The 14,408-nt window shown below is 56.9% G+C and overlaps 7 protein-coding genes across 7 annotated transcripts; 5 read left to right on the forward strand and 2 right to left on the reverse strand.

Moving 5' to 3' along the window:
- Positions 1 to 347: 347 nt before the first annotated feature.
- On the reverse strand, positions 348 to 1,958 carry PHYSODRAFT_299404 (hypothetical protein; the record flags this gene model as incomplete). The annotated part of the gene is made up of 1 exon (XM_009526215.1): positions 348 to 1,958. The coding sequence occupies one exon, from the start codon at positions 1,956 to 1,958 to the stop codon at positions 348 to 350; it is 1,611 nt and encodes a 536-aa protein (XP_009524510.1).
- Positions 1,959 to 2,423: 465 nt separating this feature from the next.
- On the forward strand, positions 2,424 to 3,985 carry PHYSODRAFT_247318 (hypothetical protein; the record flags this gene model as incomplete). Its single annotated transcript, XM_009526216.1, has 3 exons — positions 2,424 to 3,334; positions 3,415 to 3,478; positions 3,545 to 3,985. The coding sequence occupies 3 exons, from the start codon at positions 2,424 to 2,426 to the stop codon at positions 3,983 to 3,985; spliced, it is 1,416 nt and encodes a 471-aa protein (XP_009524511.1).
- Positions 3,986 to 4,583: 598 nt separating this feature from the next.
- PHYSODRAFT_313851 (putative beta-galactosidase) lies at positions 4,584 to 5,627 on the forward strand (the record flags this gene model as incomplete). Its single annotated transcript, XM_009526217.1, has 2 exons — positions 4,584 to 4,684; positions 4,754 to 5,627. The coding sequence occupies 2 exons, from the start codon at positions 4,584 to 4,586 to the stop codon at positions 5,625 to 5,627; spliced, it is 975 nt and encodes a 324-aa protein (XP_009524512.1).
- Positions 5,628 to 6,336: 709 nt separating this feature from the next.
- On the forward strand, positions 6,337 to 7,556 carry PHYSODRAFT_542669 (hypothetical protein; the record flags this gene model as incomplete). Its single annotated transcript, XM_009526218.1, has 2 exons — positions 6,337 to 6,545; positions 6,612 to 7,556. 2 exons carry the CDS (start codon positions 6,337 to 6,339, stop codon positions 7,483 to 7,485), a joined length of 1,083 nt encoding a protein of 360 aa, XP_009524513.1. The 3' UTR covers positions 7,486 to 7,556.
- Positions 7,557 to 8,063: 507 nt separating this feature from the next.
- On the forward strand, positions 8,064 to 10,749 carry PHYSODRAFT_489278 (hypothetical protein; the record flags this gene model as incomplete). Its single annotated transcript, XM_009526219.1, has 6 exons — positions 8,064 to 8,663; positions 9,010 to 9,056; positions 9,125 to 9,817; positions 10,032 to 10,130; position 10,162; positions 10,213 to 10,749. 6 exons carry the CDS (start codon positions 8,064 to 8,066, stop codon positions 10,747 to 10,749), a joined length of 1,977 nt encoding a protein of 658 aa, XP_009524514.1.
- A 189-nt stretch (positions 10,750 to 10,938) lies between these two features.
- PHYSODRAFT_494192 (hypothetical protein) lies at positions 10,939 to 11,504 on the forward strand (the record flags this gene model as incomplete). Its single annotated transcript, XM_009526220.1, has 2 exons — positions 10,939 to 11,063; positions 11,153 to 11,504. 2 exons carry the CDS (start codon positions 10,939 to 10,941, stop codon positions 11,502 to 11,504), a joined length of 477 nt encoding a protein of 158 aa, XP_009524515.1.
- Positions 11,505 to 11,754: 250 nt separating this feature from the next.
- Positions 11,755 to 14,373, reverse strand: PHYSODRAFT_494016 (hypothetical protein; the record flags this gene model as incomplete). The annotated part of the gene is made up of 1 exon (XM_009526221.1): positions 11,755 to 14,373. The coding sequence occupies one exon, from the start codon at positions 14,371 to 14,373 to the stop codon at positions 11,755 to 11,757; it is 2,619 nt and encodes an 872-aa protein (XP_009524516.1).
- Between the last annotated feature and the right edge of the window lie 35 nt (positions 14,374 to 14,408).

Here is a 14,408-nt window from a genome sequence, read left to right on the forward strand (position 1 = left end):
CCCATGCTGTATCTGTCTGTATCTAGGTGCTCATGGCTCTAGGCTACATCATCCCCATCTTAGCGGTGTTCATCGAACCGCATTTGGGGGGGGTCAGCTCAGAGATCAACTGGAAATCACGGATGCGAAAGCTACAATATAATAAGATCGACGCCCGTAACTTTGATCCACACGGAACAACCCCAGTGCTACATGTCTGTTTTAACTTTGGTTATGCGAGTCTAGCGGGCTCTCTTCTTGTACACCATTTCTATCGTTACTCCTAGACCTTGCAAACAAATACTTATCCACGCACGACACCATCCTACCGGTACTTCAATCCTCACACGATCATCTCGCGGCCCCCTTCAGTGCAGCACAACATCGCTTGGATCCACGCGCGCCACAACATCCGGTCCAGTCGAGCCATTGCGCGGTGGATCCAGTCCAGCACCCAGCAGCCCTTGCATCAATGAGCGGACTTCAGCTCCATTCTGACTGCAGACCTCATCTGCGTTGCGAAGCGCCGACATCAAGCGGTTGCTCTGCTGGCTCATGACTAGCTCCATGTGCTTGAGCAGACCTGCTCTGTTGGTCCACGCGCGGTGATCAAGTTGCATGGTTCGGATGCATTCTAGAGTGCGTTCGTCTTCTTGCTCCAACACGTTTAACAGGCGATGAAACCCCTCCTGTACGTCCTTCCTGTGTTTTTCCACGGCCGACAGAAGGGAACCGCTTACATTAGTGCAAGGCGTCACCTCCGCCGGCTCCAGATCAACCGGCTGCATTTTAGGCGCACCTTCGTCTTCAATGCTATCGCTTGCCTGGATACTCGGTATCAAACGCGTATCGGGTGTCAAGGCTGCATAGTTCATGGAAGGCAGAACAGCCACCGCTGCTGGCTGTAGCACCTCGAATTCGCCGTCCAAGTCGTCGTCTTCTAGCAACAACTGATCAAGCGCAGTGTCGGAAGTGGCAGACGCATCCGCTCCGATCCCAACGTTCGCCGGGCACAGTAGAGCCAACTGCACGAGGTTGGGCGGTATCAGACCGTCTTGGAGTGGTGTTGAGATGGCTTTGGGCGACAAAGGGGCGACGAGTTCGGATTCGTTCTTCAGCTTGGGCTCCACCTTCACCTCTCCCCAGTACTTCGGCGCGGCCTGCTCCATCGCGTCGAACACTTCCTGCTCCAGCGCCTCGAAGTTGTCTGGCAACTCCCCCCACATCAGCAGGAAGTCTTGCTCGTCGTCGTCCAGCTCGAACCACCCAGGCTGGTTCTGCGCGTTAAACGCGCTGATGAACTCCCAAGAGGCCACAAGCGCGTGAAGTTTCTTCCACGAAGTTAAGGTCGATCGACCGGGACACGCGAGACGCCTGTACGTTCGACTGTCGTACTCCATCTTCATGAACTCCGCCAGCATAAGCCCGTGACGCGTCAGGAACTGTCCCCACTTCTCCGCCAGTAGAACCTCATCCTGCGTCGACCAGCACCGTTGGCGCTTGGTACGGACTTTCACGCGCGGCTTGTCACTCTTTGGGACTCTTCTCGTACGCTTCAAGAAGCCGCCAAATTGCGCTTCCATGGGCAGAACGGTGTCCTTGAACACAGTGAACGACTCGGGCGTGAACGTCGTGATCTGGCGCCTCCACTCCATCGGGATGTCGACCTTGAGCTGCTCTTCGCAGGACAGCTCAAACCACAGACGCCCTCCTTGGGTCTGCTCACTACGGTCGAAGTCAGACACGAACCTGGCGAAGTGCACCATCCGGTTACGTTGAGTGTCCACCGCGGCAGGAGAGCGCCGGAGCTGGCCCGTGCGGATGCAGCGGCTGTTGTAGCGGTCGAAGATGGCCTTGCTGCGCCGCTCACCGGCCAGTGCCTTGGTGCCGGGGGTGGAGCACACTTTTGCCCACTCCTCGACCAACATGGTCACCTCCTCAGCCGTCCACCGCACCTTCAAAGCGGCCTTGCACTCCATCGTCCGTTGCTCAAATGATGTTGAGCGACCAACATCGAAGTCGAAGTTTTCGTTGGGACGGGCCAAGCCTTGAGACTCGCCGCGGTGCTCGCCTACTTCATCCGCCAGTTGACTCGGAAAGGGGCGCGCAGGTTCTCAACGCTCGTGACTCGGTGTGGTGCTTGGTCCCTGGTGGCGAAGTCTACCGCGGGCACCCGAAAAAATAATACTCATAAAAATACATTCGAATACTTTAATTCAATGATTAATTTTAGACCCTCAATTTATTTTTGAATTGCACACAATTCGTATTTGAATTGCTCAGATGGAGTTCGTTGCAGCCACCAGTGTCCGCCGAAGAGTCCACCACCAACCACTCGCCGATCTGGCACCACTTCACCGCACCACTCGCAGTGGAGACTCCTTCAGAAGCAAATTTGCTTTCTTCACCCCTCACCGCCCAAGCCCTCGCCCCACGTGTCCACCATGGTCCTCACGAGCAGCCAAATCTGCTCCATGCTTTTCACTGATGTCGGCAACGGCTTCTACAAGTGTACATCCTGCGACAAGCAGTACAAGAAGGGCAATGGCTACACGAACCTGCTGAGCCACCTGCGGCGCAACCACGACAACTACGAGCAAGAGGCCCAGGAGGCGTCACGCCGCCAGAACCCGCTGCGCCTACATCTCGTCAGCACACGGACCAGGGACCTATACCACTGGCTCGAGTGGGTCGTCTGCGACCGCCTCCCGTTTGCGTTCGTAGAGCGGCGGCTCACGCGCCTCAACGCCTCCATCTCTCTCGTGTCGGAGGACACCCTCTCCAAGTACATCGTGCTGATTTTCAAGCTGCTAGAGCTGCGCGTCGCTCGCGAGCGCCCTGCATCGTTCGGCCTCGTTCTAGACGGGTGGACCAGTGGTGGTCGTCACTACATCGCGATATTCGCGGTATTCGGCAGCGACAGTACCGGTATTACCGGTGGCGGCGCTGACAACGAGTACTATGACGATCTCGAGTGCTCATCGCGCCGCTTCGTGCTGTTAACATTCGCTCCAGTAGAGGTCGAGGAAGACATGGGTGCGCAGAGTCAGTACGACCTGATCGCTGACACGTTGTCTCGCTATAACAAGCCCTGGATCGCGGTGAAGTTCATGGTGGGAGACAACTGCTCTGTGAACCAATGCATCGGCCGGAATGAAGGGGCTATCCCCTTCATTGGATGTGCTAGCCACAGATTCAATTTGGCGGTGAAGGACTTCCTCAAGACAGAGGACGAGCTCATTGCGAAGGTGCACGCGCTGATGACCAAGCTCCGGACGATCAAGGGCCGCGCTCTGCTTCGCCGCGTCTCCCATCTGTCGCCTCTGTTGAGGAACGACACCAGGTGGTCGAGCACGTACGAGATGGTGGCGCGCTATGTGAAGCTCCAGCCCGCCATAATCAAGCTGGGCCATGACCTTCTGGTCAAGTACGAAGTACAGCCGCTTTTGCTGCGGCGCGCCGAGCCAAGGCGTTGGAGAAGGACCTGGAGAAGTTCGAGGTAGTCACAAAAGAGCTACAGAGGTCTACGCTAACTTTGTCTGCTGCGCGCCGTCTATTTGAACAGGTCGTGAAGGAGTCCCCTGCACTCAAGTCACGACTGGCCGCAACGGCTCCGATCGTCAACAACCCGCATTTAGAACTGGGCCTCGTCAAGCTTCAGCGCGAAGAGGCGTTGACGGCCGCGGAACGGTCGGCGTGTGCCGAGTTTAGATTGACGACCCTTGAAAGGGCACCAGCGCGGGAGGACGGCAACAGCTCTATCGTCAAGGCGGTGTTCAAGAAGAGGAAGGCACCGAGGCGCTCGCAATACGTGGACGTTGCCTACGTGCCGCCGACGTCCAACGAATGCGAGCGCTTTTTTTCGGCGGCGAAGCTGGTGCTCACAGACGTGCGGAAGAGTCTCTCCCCCACCATGCTCGAGATGCTGATGTGTCTGCAGTACAACCGCGACTTGTGGGACGTCAACACGGTGGAGCAGGTTCGTGCACGAATTGGCAGCAATTAATGGCAATAATGCAATGATTAATTTTTGCCCGCAGTTTAGAAGTATTAATCTAAGTATTGCATTCTCGGGTGCCCTGGCGTGGTGATTGAACATGGTGACGAAGCTGGAGTCATTTTCATGTATCGTTGCCGTGAAATTCAAGTTGATCGTCATACATCCCGTTGCTCACTGTGCCAGGACGCTTTGCACCGTCAACGACTTCAACCAAGCAGAGAAACTACCGAAAAGCGTCGGTGGCACGTGGCACGTTGAAGACCGGAAGCGCGAGTGGTAGCACCGGGTGCTTCACCATCGGACCAGATCGAGGCAAACTAAACAACTCTGTGGCGGTGGTGGTCGTGGACGCCATGGTCTCCTCCCCCTCCTTCAAGGAGTCTCTGATCTACGAACACTAAGTGCACTCGAGGTGCTCGAAGGCAGCTCATTCATTATCCATTTCCAAGCCTCCTTCACACGTCGTTCAAGCCATCGGAAAACAACCGGCACCATGTTCCTCAAGACCGCGGTGCTCGTTGTCGGGGCGTTGGTCGCCAGCGTCTTCACCCCCTCCACCACTGCAGCGCTGACCAAGGGCCACGATCTCTCCTCCGTCGCTATGATGGAGTCTTCCCAAGGCGCCAAGTGGATCTCCACCGCCGGCAAGACGACGACCATCGAAACGATCCTCGGCGAGGGCGGCATGAACGCGGTGCGACTCCGGTACGCCAACCTCTTTTCCATCCTATAACTCTACGCAGACATCTTACTGTTACTGTTGTTGCTCCGCAGCCTTTGGACGGCCGGGCAGTACGACTTGAGCTACACATTGTCCCTGGCCAAGCGCTTCTCCAAGGCGGGCTACAAGATCTACCTCGACATGCACTTCTCCGACACGTGGGCCGACCCCACCAAGCAGGCCACGCCCACGTCCTTCAACGCCGCGTCGGTCACCACGCTGGCCGCCAGCGCCAGGGCCTACGTGTCATCCACACTCAAGTCGTTCACCGCCGCCGGCGTGACGCTCGACATCGTGTCGCTCGGCAACGAGATCACCTACGGCTTCATGTGGCCGACCGGCAAGATCTCGTCGGGCAACTACGCCAACTTCGCCACGCTCTGGAAGGCGGCGCGTCAGGGCGTGAACGACGCCGTGGCCACCGGCACGCCCAAGCCCAAGGTCATGATCCACATCGACAACGGCTGGAAGTACACGACCGTGTCGAGCTTCTTCAGTGGGCTCTTCGCGACCGGCACGGTGTCTACCAGCGACGTGGACGTGTTCGGGTTCTCGTTCTACCCGTTCTACAACACGGCGGCCACGATCTCGGCGCTCACGTCGTCGTTGACCCAGATCGCCAACACGTACAAGAAGCCCATCTACATCGCCGAGACCGACTGGCCCACGGAGTGCACCAAGGTCATGCTCAGCGCCTCGTACCCGATCAACGCCAAGGGCCAGCGGGAGTGGGTAGTCGCCATCATGGGCGTGCTCAATGGCCTGCCCAACAGTTTGGGCGCCGGTATTTTCTACTGGGAGCCTGGATACCTGTCGGTGGCGGGTCTGGGCAGCTCGTGCGAGTCCGCGCTGCTCTTCAGCGTCAACTGGGCCAACTGGCCCGTGACGTACGCCACAGCGCTCTCGTCCGTGTACATGTTTGCTTAGCTTTGAGGTTTGAGCATCGGGCGTTTGGCCCTGGATCGTTGTTAACCAAACCGTGAATTGCATTGAGTTTTGCTGGTTGAGTGTTGTCTTGCCCCCAACCTACATATACAGAGGCGATTCGAAACATACCGTACGCATAGCCAACGTGAGCGATGCGATCATGGTTGATTTGAAAATGTGGGTCGTCTTTTGGTCGGTTGTCTTCAACGTGCAGTGCAGCAGTGATGGCAGCACCGTGCTGCTGAGCACGCGCCTCGCAACAGCAGCACGCGTCAACAAACGGGCCTCACAGGTTGCAGAAGCCGTCACCAAATGCGCCAGTCGTATGATACTTCAGCCAGAGCGCTTTGCGCGTTGGCCTTGAAGCGAGATCTTCAACCAAGCGGTCTGGTTAGATCTTGCGTCGTCTACAGCAGCGTTGCGTTCGAACAGTGCAGATTGAAGTTTCTGCTGCCCCGAAGTTCAAGGCGATGCTTGGACAGTGTGTTGAGGTACTACTCGTACTCGGACCTCCGATCAGGCCTTCGTAAACAACTCTTGGCGAGTCAGGCTGCATTTCTACCGCTGCCTGCTGCACCCATCCTTCCTCTCAATTACGAACACCAGTCCACTACCCATTCCATTCCCGATGACAGGGATCTCATTCCCCATTTTCCACTCTCGGCCACAAGTCGCACGTCACACTCAAGAGAGAAGAACCACGAGCGGCATGTTCCTCAAGACGGCACTTCTCTTCGCCGGCGCCTGCGTTGCCGGTGTGCTCAACTCGGCCTCCGCAGCTTTGCTCAATGGCCATGACCTGTCCTCCGTCTCCATCATGGAGACCGCCGAAGGCGCCCACTGGATCGACACCTCGGGCAATTTCTCCACCATCGAGACCATCCTCGGAGGTGGCGGCATGCAGGCTGTGCGTCTCCGGTACGTCACCCATAATAACACTGTCACCTCGAACCACAAGCTCACCATATCCTCTTTGTGTATCAGCATCTGGACGGCCGGCGACTACGACCTCAACTACACGCTGGCCCAGGCCCAGCGGTACGCTAAGGCCGGGTTCAAGATCTACCTGGACATGCACTTCTCCGACACGTGGGCCGACCCGCACCACCAGAACATCCCTGCAGCCTGGGACAACTCGTCCGTGGAGACGCTGGCCGCCGACCTGCAGGCCTACGTGACGACGACGCTCCAGGCCTTCACGGACGGCGGCATCGACCTCGAGATCCTATCGCTGGGCAACGAGATCACTATCGGCTTCCTCTGGCCGACCGGCAAACTCGACACGGACAACTACAACGACTTCGCTACGCTCTGGAAGGCCGCGCGTCTGGGCGTGACGGACGCCGTGGCGCAGGGCACCAAGCAGCCGCAGATCATGATCCACGTCGACAACGGATGGGACTACGACTACGTGACCAAGTTCTTCACGGGTCTGTTCGCCAACGGTACCGTGACCCCCGACGACGTGGACGTCTTCGGGTTCTCCTTCTACCCGTTCTACGGGGTGGAGGCCACGATCGACGCGCTCAACTCGTCGCTGACTCAAGTCGCTAAGGACTACGATAAGCCGCTCTACGTTGCCGAGACCAACTGGCCCGTGGCGTGCGAGAACGTCTCACTGAGCGCGGACTACCCGGTGAGCCCCGAGGGTCAAGTCCAGTGGGTGAACGCCATCAAGGAGGTGCTCGAAGGCCTGCCGAATGGTCTGGGCGCTGGTATCTACTACTGGGAACCCGCGTACATCAAGGTGGCGAGTCTGGGCAGCTCGTGCCAGTCGGCACTTCTGTTCGATGTGGACTGGGCTACCTGGCCGATGACGTACGCTACGGCGTACTCGTCCGTCAACATGTTTGTCTAGAGTACATGTAGACGAGGTTCTGATGAAGTTGATGACTACGCGTAACTTCAAACTAAACGTGAATTCGGAGTAAAAGCCTCTGCATCATTGTTACCTTGCTCGACAAAATGGTAGTAGTACTAGTATTCATATCCATAGGTTGTATTCACCATGAACTCATGAGTTAGCCACGCTAACTTCGAGATAATTTTATTGATGGATCGAGGTTAGACCATGGCGGACGTCGAGTAACTTTTGGGAACAAGCAAAACAATGAAGTGCAGTTTCTAGCAAAAATAGGATTGACCTGCAGCGGGACAATGGCAACGAGTGGGGTATTTCAGGCAGCGCCCAGGACCTCGCGCGGTAAGTCTATGTGTGATGGTCATAGCCCAGTCTGCCAAACCTTTTGAACTTGCGGTAGCGACGAATCGGCAATGGAGGCACACCACCGAAAGAATCACCATGAGCTGCCACCGACTCGCCTGACGAGCTCCGAAGGGGATCAAGTCCCCGATCAGACCGAACAAGTGAACCACCGCCGAACGTCTTTCGATCAAGCGTCCGATCACAGTCTAGCAGCACATTTGAGTGAGCTCATGACTACTATTTACTCTCTGTCTAACATACGCCACGCCGCTGCAAGCGTTCAAGTCCAGCCTGTCAGCTCAATCTCACGAAAATCTTCACTAAAAGCCAAACTCAGTCGCGTCCGGTCTTCCATTCGAGTCGTTTACTTCAAGGAGTGCTTTTACGAAGTCTACGGCACGCTGGGACTGGTCATGCTTCTAGCTTTCACGCTGTCGTTCCTCGCCATGGTGTACATGACAGTGGCGCAAGTAATGCCCAACTGGATGGCGAACTTCCTGATGGGCACGGCAAGTCTCGACAAGGGCGAGTTCCTGCTGATGTCCAAGCCATCGCAAGCTATTGTCGTGACGTCTGCGTTGATGCTATCGGTGTTCGCCTGCTTGTACCTCTGGCTGATCGTCTTCATGCTCTCGTACAACAGTGAAACCACTGTCAACAACCTGGCTCAAGCTCCGAATCCAAAATCGCTATCGTATCATGTGATGCAAAAGTTGCTGCCACTATTGAAGCGTATCCAGGCCCAAACGAGACGCACACCATACCAGACACCAGCCGCGGTTGTGACTACTCCGCCAAAGAAGAGATCATTCGAAAACTTGGGAATGAAAGTGAACCGAAGTTCACTATCCAGCTCCCAAACCCCCCAGACCTCGTCGATTAGCTCGCGTACTTCGTCATTTGGCTCACGTACGGCCAGCAAGTTGATATTCGACTTCACCAGCATGGAGGGGATATATCACCGCTACTACGTACGTTTAACTTCGTAGACAGAGTTGAGTGTGAATACTTACACATCGTTTACGTGGCTAGGACGCGTTGCTGGACTTCCCAAAGCTGATTTTCCAGACCATGAGCCTGTCGGGGTATCTGAGCAAGGGATTTCCATTGCCGATTATCTTTTTCTACGTGCTGCCGCTGGGGTTCAACTGGCTTATCTCATTCTACAGATTCCAGCGGAATAAGCCCGATCCGATGCTTGTGGTTGCTCGAGTGTTTTATCTGTGAGTACTACATAGATTCACGTTGGATATTGAAGCACCGGGTGCCAGCTAATGTGCGTATGCTGCAGATTTGACCTCTTTTTTGCAGTATTCGCCCCCATCGTAATGCTGCTCTACTCGTACTACAATTTCAACATGGAGCGGGCGAACTTCGCCACCCGAGAGGAGACTTTAACCCCAGGCAGCTTCGACCGGATCGCACGATTATTTGCTGACCCAATCCAGGTCCAAATGGCCAAAACGAGCCTCGCGAACTTGCAGATCACGGGCGGAGAATACATCCTGGTCAAGTGTTTCTTGAACCTTTTGGGCATTTACAAGTGGAAGAAGGTCATTGCACACCTTATACTTGCCAACCGCGCTCGGCGAGAAGAGAAGAACGGTGCCAAGGCTCACGCCCATCCACACTCGAGAGTGCATACCATGATTGGTGGCATCGTATTCATCTGCTGCAGTGTGGGAATTGCTATCTACACAGCACTCGCTCTGTCAACGAGCATCACCAACTGCTCCCCATACACACATTGTCCAGTGTATTCGTATCGCTGGGAGTGGGGTCAGAAATCGACTTGTCCCTGTATTGTCTTCATCGATCGCGAACTGGCGCCGAAAACCTACGACGCGTGGATTAATGCCCCCGACGTGACGGATTCTCTGAGTGCGCTGGCATCGAATGGGCATTTACAAACCGTACAAATCATCAATCGAGCGTTGCCTGAGCTTCCCGAGGCGCTGCGCCAGTGTACAAACCTAAAGGATCTGTACGCTTGTGCCATCGAATTGCAGTTCGTCGAGGTTGATACGAGTCTAAACGTGTGTCTGTATTCACACAGCATCCTCATCTACACGAAGACGCGGCGATTTCCTGAATGGGCCAAGGAATTCACCCACTTACAGTACATGTAAGTACCGTGGCTCTATCCTACGAACTGCATGAATGGCCTAACTTGGTCCACCACCCTTCCTCCTCATTAGGCACGTCGAAAACGACTTCTTGCATTCAAGCTTGCAGTACCTACCGCCTGATCTTTTCACCGACATGCACAGCCTACGCTTCATCCGCACGGGTGGAGCGTCTGGTTTAACCGAGTATCCGTCACTCAAGGGTCTTCACAGTCTATCGACGCTCGTGATGTCTATCGTGCGTGGACTGGAGGAGCTGCCCAACCTCGACGATCTCTCCGGTCTTACCACCCTTTACATCGCGGACGCCATCCACGTGAAGCGCCTACCATCTCTCATTGGCCTCACGAGTCTCAAGAACTTTGCCATCTTCCGACGCAACGAAATCTGCTGCAACGGGTGGGCCACGGGCTACTGCGACCTCACCAACTTCCAGTGCCTGTCTCGAGCGAACGAGCCGGCGGTGCAATGCGTGAGCGACCGGATCCCAGCTGAAGACCTGGAGGTGGTGGATCGCATCGACGGGTTTCTATGCGGTACGAACATCACGCAGGACTTGGAGGCGTCGGAACCGTCGTTGCAGTCCACAGACGGAGTGTGTCAAGGGGTACTGTACCGGGAGTGCTACCTGAATGGAACTCGCGGCATCTGCTACAATGGGCGCATGCAGGTGGTGCATTGCGACGTGTTCGGCGAGTACGAGAAGATGCGGCGGCTTCAAATTGCCAGGGGAGTGGGCGACAAGTGCGACCCCGAGGTCGAGGCGTGGCTGGGCTGCCATGATGAGTGACTTGCTATCTTAACTTACGTTGAAGTCAAGATGGATACTTTTTTAACTCCACTGATTGGATAAAAACTCGTGTTAAACGACGCGGGTTAGGGTAAATGTATACGGGAATATTACCATCGGATACAACCATTCCCGGTAACTTTGCTATCGGAGCTCTTCGCCCACACATTTCCAGCAGCTTCAGTGCAAATGCTCCGCGTGCTCGGCCAGCGTCTCCTCCCGGCGCGCGCGGCGTGCGGTCGCGCCCCGCGCCTCTTCCACGCGTCGGCCACCGCGCTGCACGGCGACATGTCCAAGTTCGCAGCCAATCCGACGTACGCACAACGATCATGATTCCGCTAGAAAACGAGGCGTCACTAACTCGTGTATCATTCCTCCCATTGCTTGAACTTCATCCTTCCAGGGTGCACCTCAAGTTCAGGCTGCGCGACGACTCCATCAAGGAGGTGGAGGCCAAGACGGGCATGTCCATCCTGGACGTGGCCCACGCCAACGACATCGACCTCGAAGGGGCGTGCGAGTCGTCCATGGCCTGCTCCACGTGCCACGTGATCCTGGAGGACCCCGTGTTCGACGAGCTGGAGGAGGCCTGCGAGGACGAGGAGGACATGCTGGACATGGCCTTCGGGCTCACGCACACGTCCAGATTAGGCTGCCAGGTGTTCGTGGACGAGGGCTTCGAGGGCACGACCGTGACGCTGCCCAAGGCCACGCGCAACTTCTACGTCGACGGCCACGTACCCAAGCCGCACTAAGGTGGTGGTGCCTCTCTCTCTCTTGCTGGTGTTGGAAGACAGATCGATGGGGTAAGTACACTGCGGCCGGGTGTGCGTTTATTTAGATTCAAGGGGCGGGAGCGCAGCGACTTGCTTCGTCATCCCCCGCGGTGCTACCCGCGCGTTCTGTTTGCTACACGCCACATAAATAAAAGGATATTGTGCATCGCACGGCTAGCTAACTGCGTTCGTTGTCTTCTGTCAGGCTGTGGTGTGGTCGGTGGCTGCTTCAGTTGCTTGCAGGCGTTCCAGTATCTTCGGGCTGCTCCACACCGCGGTTCCTGTAATTGCTGGGCTGGCCAGCCACTTTCACTTCCAGTTCCGCCTCCAGTTCGGCTTCCAACGAGAACGCGGTGTGGTTCTTAGGCGGCGAGACGCTGCCCATGGGCATGACGGAGGTGAGGCCGGAGCCACCTGGTGTTGATACTGTGCTGGAAGCTGTACTCATTGGACCTGCGGGATTGGGAGTCGTCCCAAGCCCAGCCGTGTTGCAGACGTACTCGACCGCTGCATGCACGCAGTAAACGTAGTACGACTCCTCGCCGTTCGCGTTGTCGGCAGTGATGGCGAAATTCTCCAGGAGATGAAGTTGTGCGTGGATGGTAGGCAGGCGGCAGTGCACCAAGACATACGCCAGCAACGGGAAGAACGTCTCCACCGAGAACTGGGTGGTGCCTAGCACAAGCGCCGCCTCGTGGTGAAGAATCACGACGCCATGCATGAGCTCGTCCAGCAGGTCACACGGTACAACACTTTCCATGCTGTTGAACGCCTCGATGGCGCGAACGAGGAAAACTCGCCGTTGGCTTGGACTGTTGCCGCCATTGCCATGCGACCGAATACAATAACTGGGCAACTTGGAGCGGATCTTGGCCACAAGATCGGGTGATACGCCTAGGTTTTCCATGGGTAGGCCACCCAACTCCGCGCACTTCTTTCGCCATAGTTTATCTTTCCTTTGGCAGTCACGAGTCGCTCGCTGGTTAAAGCAAAGAACAGCAATGCGCGGGAATACGGTGCGCTGAATGAACCCGTGCAGACTCTTGCTGACGTCCGACGGTACATCAAACTCACGGCGCACTCGCATGGTCAACCGCTCAAGAAAGTCGAGGATCTGCTCAGGTGGCGGATCCTGCGTCCATGACGCATGGTTCTGGTTCCCATTGACACCTGCCTGTGAGCCTGTTCGTGAGCGTAATCCACCACTCTCGTTCTCCTCCAATTCTTCGTAGCTCACAGCCGCAACATCTTTCGAAAGCTGTAATACCCACTGGCAAATGCGCGAGTTCTTGGACGAGAAGATGAGGTTTTCAAAGTGGGCCTGGGCAATCTCCCACCAGTCTGGCTGACACATCAGCTCGTTGAAGTCCGAGTAGAACTCCTCACCTGCAAGGACATCCAGAATCTTTTCCACCTGAAGTTCCTGAAGGCCTCCTGAGCTGGGGGCAGACGACGCTGTGGATGCTGGAGCCGACACGGCGCCAACAGAGCTTGACGCTGACTCCTCGCGGGCATTACGCTGTACCAATCTATACCAGCTCACAGCCTCCAGCAGCTTGGACAACATTACACTCTTCACATGAGGCTTCTCGAAACAGTCATTTCCGTTGTGAAGTTTCGCCTGAGCAAGCGCGCGTCTCCGCTGCGTCACGCTGGTTGATAGCAACTTGTGCTGCTGGTTTAGCACGCAGTACTTGATATCGTTCGCCAGCATGGCCTCGGCCGCTTCGAACGAGTCGAGCTGCCGCTCGGTCAACTCCAAGTCGGGGTTGTGTGCAGTCACGATTTGCAAGATGCCACGCACGTGACGGCGGTGGCGCTTCAACTGGTTCAACGCGCGGTGCGAGACAGCCACGCCCAGTTTATCCGTCAAGAAAGTCAATCCATCAGCCTGCGACGCTTCCCCCGTCCGTGCTCCACAAAGCAAGCTCCACATGGCATTGGCTGAGCCAGCAGGTTCCTTCACTGGTGCCTTCTTGGTCACGCGTCGTGCTTGGTTCAACCTCTTGTGCTCCTCCGCGATGCGATCGTCCATGTCCCGCAAGCTCTCCTGTAGTTTCGCGCGCAGCCTGCTCGTCGTCGGCGGGGAGTGTGGGCGGTCCAAGCTGTCGAGATCAGAGGACGACGCCGCGGGGCTAAGCCCTAGATCTCCTCCGCCCTGCGGGTTCTCCAGCATGGAGCTAGCTCCCGCCCTATCATTTGCAAAGTGGTGGTCCAGCGGGACTGGTACCAGCCCTCCACCGATACTCATTGTCCGCCGCATCCTGTTCCACTGGGCGTAGCCGGAGGCGCACGCGTTGCTACTGCTGCTGGTATTGTCGGTGCTGGCGCTGCTGACCCCCATCGTCGCGTGGCGGTCGTACAGCGGGCTCTCGCCACCCAGCCCGAGGCCCTCGCCGGGGACCTCCTCGCTCGTGTCCGTTGTGCAGGAATAGGCGAAGGAGCCGAACGGACGGCGCGTCCGACTGGTGGCTGCAGCGAGTTGTCTCCCCTCGTCTTCGTCGTCACTTGTCGTCTTGGCGTCCGCGTAACCGCAGCAGCTCTCGCCCAGCGTCGTTGTGGCCGTGGCGTTCATGGGCGAGCACATGACCTCGTAGAAGGAGCTGGCGCGCGCGCGCCGCGCGTGGCCGTAGAAGCTCTCGATGACCGGGTGCGTGGCCCAGTCGGGCGCGATCCACACGGCGGGCGCGCCCACGTCCTCCTGCTCCTTGGAGCGCAGCCGCCGCCGCGCAGCCAGCGGCGACTTGGCGGGCGACGAGCTCCCGGACGTGGCGCGCGACTTCCGTCGGCGCGCCGCGGCCTGCTGCTGCTGCTGTACCTGCACGTGGAAGTCGTCCAGCGAGCGCATGTCCTCCGCCTTCTCCTCTACGCAGCCAGCTAATG

Source organism: Phytophthora sojae, assembly GCF_000149755.1.
Source record: "Phytophthora sojae unplaced genomic scaffold PHYSOscaffold_3, whole genome shotgun sequence".
Classification (NCBI taxonomy): Eukaryota; Oomycota; class Peronosporomycetes; order Peronosporales; family Peronosporaceae; genus Phytophthora; species Phytophthora sojae.